This window comes from Haliotis rufescens, unplaced genomic scaffold (assembly GCF_023055435.1).
Source record: "Haliotis rufescens isolate VD_foot unplaced genomic scaffold, xgHalRufe1.0.p SCAF_7, whole genome shotgun sequence".
In the NCBI taxonomy this organism is placed as follows: Eukaryota; Metazoa; Mollusca; class Gastropoda; order Lepetellida; family Haliotidae; genus Haliotis; species Haliotis rufescens.
The window spans coordinates 49448811-49460525 of NW_025964361.1; the positions used below are offsets into that span (position 1 = coordinate 49448811).

At 43.3% G+C, this 11715-nt stretch overlaps 1 protein-coding gene across 1 annotated transcript; it reads left to right on the top strand.

Moving 5' to 3' along the window:
* Positions 1–1422: 1422 nt before the first annotated feature.
* Positions 1423–11419, top strand: LOC124110472. The gene is made up of 2 exons (XM_046469849.2): positions 1423–1540; positions 7603–11419. The coding sequence occupies exon 2, from the start codon at positions 7605–7607 to the stop codon at positions 10764–10766; it is 3162 nt and encodes a 1053-aa protein (XP_046325805.2). The 5' UTR covers positions 1423–1540; positions 7603–7604; the 3' UTR covers positions 10767–11419.
* Positions 11420–11715: the final 296 nt, after the last annotated feature.

Here is an 11715-nt window from a genome sequence, read left to right on the forward strand (position 1 = left end):
TTTGGGATAGGATGACAAGCATCAAGAAAGTCAGGGAGCCTGACCACCCGATCCCGTTAGTCGCCTCCTACCACAAACATAGTCGCCTTTTACGTCAAGCACGAGTTGCTGAAGACCTATTCACTACCGTTCTTCACAGCATACAGACGGGTAATGTTTCTCAATATCTTATTATTAAAAATTTAAGCACGAGAGAAGGTGTGTGTTGCCACAAGTGTCAAACAAAGACTTTTTCAAGAAACGTCATATTTTACAACTTTATCCACAACAAAAAACAAACAGGTATGAAAATAGCACATACAACTGGTACAACTGTAACCAGAGAGATATCATTTCTATAACTTTGAGTTGGCTGGTTTGTTGTTTAACGCCGCACACAGCAATATTCCAGCTATATGGAAATATCTGTAAATAATCGAGTCTGGAACAGACAATCCAGTGATTAATATCATGAGCATCAACCCACGCAATTGGGATCGAAGGCATGCATCAGCCAAGTCAGCGGGCCTGACCACCCGATCCGTTGGTCGCCTTTTACAACAAGCATATACATTTTGGGTTGCTGAAGACCTATTCTACCCCGGAATCTTCACGGGTCCTATAACTTTGAGGGGCAGAGGGGGCACAGTCGCCAAAGGCCATCAGAAATCTGTAATCGTGGGTTCGAATCCTCGCTTGCCAAAATTATGTTTCTAGATCTGTCAGCCCCATAAACGTGCTCGTGGGTTTCACCAATGTGGCAAACGTCTTTGACCTGCATCACTTCAGGCTTTCCGCCCACAATGAGCTGACACGCCGTGATATAACTGGAATACTGTTAAAAGCGGCGCTAAACCCAACCCACTCACTCACTCCCCGCCCACAATGAGCTGACACGCCGTGATATAACTGGAATACTGTTAAAAGCGGCGCTAAACCCAACCCACTCACTCACTCCCCGCCCACAATGAGCTGACACGACCTGATGTACCTGGAATATTGTTAAAAGCGGCGCTAAGCTAAACTTACTCATGCGCTCACTAAACACGATCAGTCAAATAATTCCATTCAATTTTTTGTAAATATAAAGTATTCTAACCCAGAAAAAACGTGATTACGACATGCTGTTTGTCAAATAGTGTCGAGAGTTCCCACGCTGACCGGAGCTGTCATTATGCAACAATGTAGCGAACAGCGATCGTGGTACATAGCTCTGTCAGGTACATCCTTCAAACACCTACCCCCACCCCTCAACCCCTCCCCTCCCCTCCCCACAACCCCTCCCCACATCCTTTGGAAAGAAAATCAAACAAAACACACTAAATATTAATGTATTGCGTAGTGAGTGTTGGACGTTGAAACGCAAAGCTCAATGACAAACGAAGTTGATTGGCGACGCTGATTGAGGTGAATAAAACAACTCCACAGAGTTCGACGTGACGCAGTGGGTGTTAAGGACGCGCGGGTGAAGAGCGCGTGACCAACCGCTGCCGTAAAGGGAGATCTTAATTTACACCCACCCAGTTTGTTGGCAACTTTTCTGGGAAATAACGTATTTAAGGTAACGTTTGTTTCGTCTCTCCAATTTTTGTTTCGACTTGCAGTGTAGGCACGGATCGTGTATTCTGTGTGTGGCTGACGCTCGCCCCTGCAATCGGTGGTAGTGCTTTGTCATTGTTGTACATGACCCGCCATCGACGCGGAGCACGGGGAATGCGGACCAGTTGTCTTACATAACAGCCGCTATAGTTAGACTCGGGTCGTTGAAAAGTGTGACCTGAACGATTGTGTGTCATCTCATCAAGGCGCCGTGGATCTTTACTCATGATATCAGCCACTGATTTGAATAGTCTAGGCATGGTTATTTATACTGCCCAGGTATAGCTGGGAAATTCCTGACTGCGGCGTTAAACTACATTCAATCACTTATGTCATGGGTCTTCGTCCGTCTGTTATTTGTTTGTTTGTTGTTTAACGCCCCAGCCATCAATATTCCAGCTATTCCAGACGGCGGTCTGTAAATAATCGAGTTTGGACCAGACAATTTAGTGATAGACATCATGAGCAGCAACCCACGCAATTGGGATACGATGACATGCATTAACCAAGTCAGCGAGCCTGACCACCCGATCCCTCTTACGACAAGCATAGTCGTCTTTTAGGGCAAGCATGGTTGCTGAAGACCTATTCTACCCCGGATCTTCACGGTTGTTGAAACCCGAACATATCAATATCATTCACATAACGTGTTCTGTACCCCTGGCAACAACCAAATGGTAACTGGTGCTTTTTATATATCCGTGAAGATCCGGGGTAGAATAAGTATTCAGCAACCCATGCTTGTGTGCGACTACGCTTGAGTTGTCGTTTGAGACAACTAATGGGATCGGGTGGTCAGGATCGCTGACTTGGTTAATGCATGTCATCGTATCCGAATTGCGTGGATCGATGCCCATGATGTCAATCACTGGATTGTCTGGTCCAGACATGGCAATTTACAGACCGCCGTCAAATAGCTGGAATATTGCTGAGTGTGGCGTTAAACAACAAACAAGCAAACAAATAAACCTTCGATACTCTGGCCGGAAGCTCTAAATCTACACTCGGAGTGAGTATGTGAATTTGAGCCCAATACAACTCTAGCAGTATATGCCTGTAAGTTGTGGCTGCGGAAACACTTCACAATATTATCTGAGTTGATTCCGATTCGTTTCCTGTCTGGGATATAAATATTTCCGAGGTCACTAACTCCTAGAATATTCAACATATGCAGCACACTGTGTTACACGCTTTGTAGATTCAAAGGAAAATTCTAAACTCAAATATCCCTTTTAAAATATTTTAAGCCTAATCTTTATGTGGGCTATATCATAGTTAATCTGCCATGGACCGATTAGGTTTTATACCACGAGCCGGAGTTGATCCTGCTACAACGAATTTATCTCATCAACATGTTTCAATGTGAGATAAAAGTAAAAGTATTAACACAACTTTAAAATTGATAGAACACAGCTGTTGATTCAGAAAAAGCGTGCGGCTTTTTGCTTTGAAGCGGGGTATAAGGGATTTATTCTGCCTCTCAGTAATCCACGTGCAGCCTGTATTACTCGTGGCGGGGTATGAGATTTCTTCCCCCGCTGAGAAATTTATTACCCTCCAAGGCGAGTTTCTCAGTATTTTATCAAGATTACGTGGACCAATCAGATCTCATCATTCTAACATGTAGGTATGATAAGCGTATAGTTACTGGTTGAACCGCCCAGCCCTAGCACAGATTGGAGCATCTTCATAACAAAATCGGATCTTCATTAACTTATTTTGAGTAGTATACGTTAAGGGGACATTCCTGTTTAAATTTATCACCAGTTGAAGATTAAAAGTAATTTGAAAGAGAAATTCCGATTATTACGTCACTTTTGGCATGTCTTGAAGTAGTGATAAAAACAGCATTCACTCTCCAACAAAATCAGTATAACTCTTCGGTGCCTCATGCACCAGTGCGTGTCGTGTCGAAGACATTCACCACGTTGTTATGCAGCCCCGAGCAGGGCTATGGCGTTTACAGGACTAGGAGTGAGTGAGTATGGTTTTACGCCGCTTTTAGCAATATTCCAGCAATATCACGGCGGGGGACACCAGAAATGGGCTTCACACGTTGTACCCATGTCGGGAATCGAACCCGGGTCTTCGGCGTGACGAGCGAACGCTTTAACCACTAGGCTACCCTACCGCCCCTACAGGCGTAGGATCGTAATCGTGGTGAATATGGGATTCGAAACCTCGCTGTTTATTCATCCACATCGGGCAAATAACATGGTTAGGTTGTAGGTGTAGTGGGTCAGCCTGCTTAAAAAACACATCCCGTCTTCACTTCAATTTATTTGAGACCGCTACCGTGGTCTAGTGGTAGAGCGTCTGCCCAGAGAGCAGAAGGTCATACCAAAAGACGTTAAAAGACGAGACTTGTTGTTACCCTGCCTGGCGCTCGGCATTAAGAGTGTGTAAAGGCCATTTCTGGTGTCCCCCGCCGTGATATTGCGTGAAAAGCGGCAAAAGCATACTTACTCACTCACATTTTGCCTGCTAGTATTGGGTTTGTTACATATACTACTAAAAAGAAGTTAAAGAACACCCGATGCTATTTCATATAACTATAGTTAATCTGTCATGGACCGATAAGGTTTTGTACCACGAGCCGGAGTTGATCCTGCTACAACGAATTTATCTCATCAACATGTTTTAATGTGACATTGTAAAAGTATCAACACAACTTTAAAATTGATAGAAAAACAGCTGTTCAATTTGTGCTGTGTCACGTGACTTCCACTGACGCGGAAAAAGCGTGCGGCTTTTTGCTTTGAAGCGGGGTATAAGGGATTAATTCTGCCTCTCAGTAATCAACGTGCAGCTTGTATTGCTCGTGGCGGGGTATAAATTTATTACCCCCCCAAGGCGGGTTTCACAGTAGTTTATCAAGATCACGTGGACCAATCAGATCTCATCATTCTAACATGTAGGTATGATAAGCGTATATAGTTACTGGTTGAACCGCCCAGCCCTGGCACAGTTTGGAGCATCTTCATAACAAAATCGGATCTTCATTAACTTATTTTGAGTAGTATAAGTTAAGGGCACATTTCTGTTTAATTTTATCACCAGTTGAAGATTAACAGTAATTTGGAAGAGAAATACCGATTATTACGTCACTTTTGGCATGTCTTGAAGCAGTGATAAAAACAACATTCGCTCTCCAACAACATCAGGATAACTCTTCGGTGTCATGCACCAGTGCGTGTCGTGTCGAAGACGTTCACCACGTTGTTATGCAGCCCCGAGCAGGGATACGGCGTTTACAGGCCTAGGAGTGAGTGAGTATGGTTTTACGCCGCTTTTAGCAATATTCCAGCAATATCACGGCGGGGGACACCAGAAATGGGCTTCACACATTGTACCCATGTCGGGAATCGAACCCGGGTCTTCGGCGTGACGAGCGAACGCTTTAACCACTAGGCTACCCTACCGCCCCTACAGGCGTAGGATCGTAATCATGGTGAATATGGGATCCGAAACCTCGCTGTTTCATCTACATCGGGTAAATAACATGGTTAGGTTGTAGGTGTAGTTGGTCAACCTGCTTAAAAAACACATCCCGTCTTCACTTCAATTTATTTGAGATCGCTACCGTGGTCTAGTGGTAGAGCGTCTGCCCAGAGAGCAGAAGGTCTGGGGTTCGACCACCAGCCGCGTCATACAAAAAGACGTTAAAAGACGAGACTTGTTGTTACCCTGCCTGGCGCTCGGCATTAAGAGGAGTCAGTATACTGTGTCTGAGTGCAGTATTCATGTTAAACTGCGGCATTGTATCTTAGTGGGCTAGCACTATAAAATCGACATACACGCACGAACGCACGCACGCACGCACGCACACGCACACGCACACGCACACACACACACACACACTTACACACACTATATATATAAGTGCTATCATCTTGAACGCCAAGTTAAACCCAATTTCACCCCACCTTCTAGTTAGATGGTGCCAGCCAACTTGAGACCAATGTCAGTCACCGTCACGTGACCCACGTTACATAGTGACCGATTTCACTGGCTATGGAATTCGAGGGATTCGAAAAAAATATGGTTGAATTTCAATAAATGTTTACTCAGACATGTCACAGTTCATTACAATTTGACCTTGCATTTTTAATGTAGGCTTTGAATCAACTTGACCTGTCAAAAAGAAAATTTGATTGAGCTTATTCAATATATCATCACCTAATTCTATTGAACCTTTGTGGGACCAATTGATATAATATTCACATGTCCTCATAACTCGTTATCATTGATTGATTTGGCTCATAATCAAACTTGATCTTTGTTAACATAAGCCTTGTATATATAAAAAAATAATTATCTGTTTGTAGTGTCATTAGTTGCCAAAGGTCCTGCATAATATTGGTCTGTTAAAATATCCATTTCCAAAATTCAAGTCAACATCTGTTAATACATGTACTTGCTTGGGCTAGCTCCTACGAAAACCTGATGATGCCATTTTGGTACCATAATTTTATTTTTTCAAATAGAAAATTTCTCTTTCTTTTTCAATTATGACCTCGCTACTGCGAGTTTATTTCAAAAACTTGAAATGTCGAATTTTGTCTCGTTATCTCGAAATTTATTTTAAAAACTCGATTATTTTTTTTTAACCCTTTATTTCAATATTTACTTGACTGTTTTCTTGTCAGTTCACGTTTGTTTCAATAACTCGAAATTTCGAGAAAATAATTGAAAAATAGAGATCATAATCGAAATAACGAGAAAAAGATCGAAATTTCGAGTTTATGGAATTAACGAGAAAATATTTGAAATAACGAGAAAAAACTCGAAATTTCAGGATTTTGAAATAAACTCGAAATAACGAGAAAATAATTGAAATAACGAGAAATTTCGATTTAAAAATAAAAATTATGGTACCAAAGTGGCACTATTAGGCTTTCGTAATCTCCAGCCTTATTAGGCATCCATTCCCATTATCACGCGACCTCTGAACTCGTTGACAGCACTTGACTTATTTGGTGATGAGGCCTTTAACGTATCAAGTATTGACTTCAGTTTCCGGTCCGGTGGAGGTTTGGCGTTGCCTGTGACAATACTTGAGTCATACCACAGTGTGACAGGGTCATTTTAGAAAAAAGGTGAACATCAGTACTCGTCGTAGACATGTTACATCATGGAGATGGTGCTAACAAACCAAATCATGAACATGAGAGTGAGTGAGTATGGGTTTACGCCGCTTTTAGCAATATTCCAGCAATATCACAGCGGGGGACACCACAATGTACCCATGTCGGGAATCGAACCCGGGTCTTTGGCGTGACGAGCGAACGCTTTAACCACTAGGCTACCCGATCGCCCCCATGATCAGGGTCAAGGGAAACCCAGACAATTGTTTGTCACTATTGACACTATTTCTGAAATATAACAGTGAGTTTGGGTTTAACGCCGATTTGAACACTATTTCATTTATATAACGGCGTGTCATCTTGATGCTCGGGGAAAGCCGGAAGTGACGTTCCCACGTTGGTGAAACCCACAAGCACCGCATGGTTCCTGATGAACCCACAAACATGATAAGAGCGAGTCTGGGATTTGAACCAACGACCAGAGGTTCCTGTCATTCCTTAGGCACGCATCTCAGTACACCCGTGCTCCCCATTCGTCACCTTTCCCCCTCTTCAGTAAACCTACACGATTCGGCTTATCCCGGAACGACAGGCGTTGGTTGACAATTCCGTTTCACAGAATATAATACAATTTAGATTGTAGACATATGTGACCAGCCATGAGATAAGGGACCCTAAGGGTGGAAAATCACATTTTGACTTTTCTTTATATTTTAATATAACAACATTTTCGGAACACAAAATACAATTTAAAAGCTCTTCAATTCATACTTAATACAGAAATACATCACATCGCACATATCGATCATCAAAGTTCAAAGGAAGTTGACGTCAAACGTCTTTATGGCGCCATAGCACAATTTTATTCTTGCACCCATAAGGTCCCTTTTCTCCTGGTAGGTCGCATAAGTTTTTATATCAATTCAATTTGTTTCAGAAATGAATCCTGAATCTGATTGGAATTGGCCTGTGTGTCCAAAATGCAGCAAACCATATCATATGAAGACTCATCTCAAGTTCTGCCACCCGACTTCATCGGAGGCGAATATAACAAATATGCATTTGTCTGCCAGACAGGAAATCGTTCATTTCAAAAACTGTCGTATGATCACAGAAAACACCGTGGTAGAGGCCGCTACAGAAGTTGGATTCGAACTGGATGCGTTGCCGAAAGTTGTTGCGTTGCTGAAGCATTTTGGCCACCACATTTCAAAGGAAACTGTAACCACAACCTCAAAAGGTTCCCCTGAAGCCATAGAATCACGATCAGAAGAAGAACAAATTACATCAGACACTAATCTAAATCACGTTACTCCTCGAGACAGTACAAGTCCCATCCCTCCTGAAGAACATCATTTAGAACAGTCAACAAGAACAAGAGGCAGTAAGCCTGATGAAGAACGTGGAGGAACAAGAGCAACAAAGAGGAGTTCCAACCAATGTGAAGACCATTCAGCAGAGAAGTCAACAACATCAAGATGTTTTAACCAAGGTCCTTCAAACAGAGGACCAAGCTCAAATAATCCGCCAAGTGAAACCATAATGGACGAGGAATCCCCATTGTCTCACGCAGAGGACCTGGTCATCAATGGGCCGGAAGATGACGATGCTGACATCAATCTTCGAAAGAAACTGAAACGTAGTTTCCTGTATAAGGCTTTCCCATATAATGAACCTGTCATGCAGTCATTTAAGTCCTACTTGTGCCAGTTTAAGAAACACAGTGCACGGCATGCAGTCAGGGTTGTTGCTCGTGTTTCGCGATACTTCTTCTATATGCAGAAGAAAGCTTTTGGCGAAGTATGGCCAAGTAAGTTTACGCTAAAGGTGCTAAAGCACAGGAACGACTCTGCAACTTACATACAAGAGCTATTTGATGCGGGTATTTCTTTAGATGTAGTTAGAAGGTATTTAGGATCTTTAAAATTATTCATGGATTTTTTGGAAACTTTATCTGAGGGCATGCAAGTAGCAAGAGATCTGAGGTATTTTCGTGCGTCCATAAATAAGGTGATACAAGATGTAAGAAATGGTCGCAGGAAGACTGTTCTTGATTCCACGGAGGACAAAGGGGATCTGTCTGTTGTACGTCAAGGGTACACTTCCTCTGAGGTGAAGCAGGAAGTTCACCGTATCATCCAAACTGCAAAAGATGTTGACCTTAGTATTTGGAGTGAAAGCACTTTGGGTCTGTCAATCCTTGAACGACGCCTGGTCATGAGATACATTGCTTGTGGGATCATTCAGCTTGGCTTATTTCATCGGCCATGTGTACCTGTGGCTATGAAATTGTCAGATTTCGAAGGAGCTAGAAATGTTGGCGACAGATACATCATCGTCGTGTATGAAACCTCATCGATTCTGTGTTTAGACCTCGAAGAGTATAACCTATTCAAAGATTACCGAAAATATATCAGGGGGACGTTGCAAGAGGACAGCAACCCCCAGATGTCATCATTCTTCAGATTGCCGAATGGGCAACCACTGGCGAATCCTTTGAAGGAATGCAGTCGTTTTCAGGCTTTCTTCGGCATTGTCCGTTGCCTGGCAAGAGATGGTGAGCGTCTAGGGTACACCGCCGTCAATGCACGAAATGCTTTGAAATCTATTATGACAAATGAGGTCTACAGACACCCTGATTTCAATCTGATTTCAACCTACATCGACCACTGTGAGAAGTTTAAGTCCCTAGGAACGGAGAAAGACGTCCTGAAAATCCGATTCATCCTTGACCAGATCACTGCAGCAAGTCTGAAGAAAAGCAATAACCTCTATTCATTCTCAGCACCTGTCTCTCTACCCTTTAAGACATGTCTACTGCGGAAGGTGTGTACGCCTACTGTCTCTGTGGATGAGGAGAAAGAGATTTCCGAGTCATCAACATCTCCACGGCAATCAGCCCAGCCAACAGATTCATCAGGCGATGAACAGACCCCATTGTCATCTCCCTTGAGGTCAGACCTGATTCTTGGAAATTCTGACAAACCTGAAAAATCACCCAACATGGAGGAAGATTTCCAGGAGTCATTTTTGCCGATGTTGTTATCAGATGACGAGGGTGAGACGCAAGACCTGTCTTCTCCATTGATCAAGTATGTCGGTGTTGTGAAAAAGGATCCAGAACTGTTTACTATATCAACAGACTCATCAGATGACATGGAGGAAAGCCAAAATCTATATACACATCCTCTACGGACAGACAAGACTTCGGGGACTGGTCAACCAACAAATACATCCGATTCTGATGAACATTACTTTCAAAAGACATCTACACCGTGTATGTCACCGGGTGGAGAGGAGGAAAAGACAGAAGCATCTTCTCCACTGATCAAATACATTGGGCCTGAAGAGCAGATCCCTGAGCTATTTTCTTTGCCAACAGATTTAACAGATTCTGAGGATCATATTTCATGGCCGTTCGGTCGACCCGAAGATTCAGTAGATGACGAGAAACCAATGACATCAGACTCGATAGAAAGCAAGGATTGCTTTCGAAAAATATCTTCTCCAGACCACAGAGATTCTCCAGAGATGTTTAGTCCAGATCTGGCGAATTCAGAAGATGCTGAGGAAAATGCAGGACACTCTGTTCGTACAGATTGTGTTGATGGTTACAGCAATGACAGCGCTATCTTGAATCTTAAAATTGATGTTAGCAGTGATGGAGATGATGAGTCAGAACCGTCCCCACCACCGCCAAAGCGGGGCCGGATGATAGGGAACAGACAGGTTGAAGACAAGACAAGTGAAGGGTTGCCCGTTCCTTCCATCACTGGACTTCGGGCAAAATTCTGTGAGGAGTTTCCTCTCAGGCCATACGGCCCTGTTCCTTCCGTGAAGGCGGTAACAGGTTTTCTAAGAGACCATGGCGTAACCAAGGATGTTGTTCAGGCAGCGTATGCCGGGAACTACACGACCATGTGGCGGGTCAAGCAGCGGGAATTGGTTGTGTACCTCACCTTAATGCAGTGGCCCAGAAAACCATCCCTAGAGGAAGCTAAGCAGCTACTGAAGGAACTAAATGTGAAACTACTCCCATCGCGAGTATTGAGCCTTTATGATGATTTCCGCAGGAACTTGAAATGCTCATCTTTGTCATAGACATCTAGCATTGACGGCATTAGTCCAAGACGTGTTGCCTAGGGTACAGGCATCTTGGATTGACGGCATTATTCCAAGACGTGTTGCCTAGGGTACAGGCATCTAGCATTGCCGGCATTAGTCCAAGACGTGTTGCCTAGGTTACATACATCTAGCATTGACTGCATTTGTCCGTGACGTGTTGCCTAGGTTACAGACATCTTCCATTGACTGCATTAGTCCATTGCATGTTGCCTAGGTTACGGACATCTTGTATTGACTGCATTAGTCAATGGCGTGTTGCCTAAGTTACAGACATCTAGCATTGACTGCATTAGTCCATAACGTGTTGCCTGATTACAGACATTTTGGATTGACTGAATTAGTCCATGGTGCGTTGCCTAAGTTACAGACAACTTTACATTGACTGCATTAGATCATTGCATGTTGCCTAGGTTACAGACATCAGCACTGACTGAATTAGTCCATGGCGTGTTGCCTAGGTTACAGACATCTTTGATTGAGTGTATTAGTCCATAGCGTTTCATGGTTAGTCCGACTGCATGTGTGGCATCAGTCGAAGACGTTTTCCACAGAAACAGCCATATGCGGTTGCTGCGTCAGTCCATGACGTATGCTGCACAGATAGATCTACAATCCTACAGCATGTGTTGCATCAGATGCGTGTTGCATTAAAGAATAAACGTGTTGTTGAGACTTAAGTTTTCGTTTTTAATGATAATCTGTTCCATAATATTTCATCATTCTAGAGTATAACTGTATATGTGGAGAATCTGGGACATGATGTAGGTACATACATGTGCGGGCGCCCGACCTATTTTACGAAACGATTATCAGATGTGTGACGTGAACATAACAGTACTTTTGCCTGGCTGTGTGTGAGTGAGTGGATGAGATGGTTTTACGCCACTATTAGCAATATTCCAGCCATATCACGGCGGGGGACGCC

What these genes read in the sequence shown, in the direction of transcription:
- LOC124110472 (XM_046469849.2), top strand. Translation starts at nt 7,605, where the DNA reads ATGAATCCTGAATCTGATTGGAATTGGCCTGTGTGTCCAAAATGCAGC.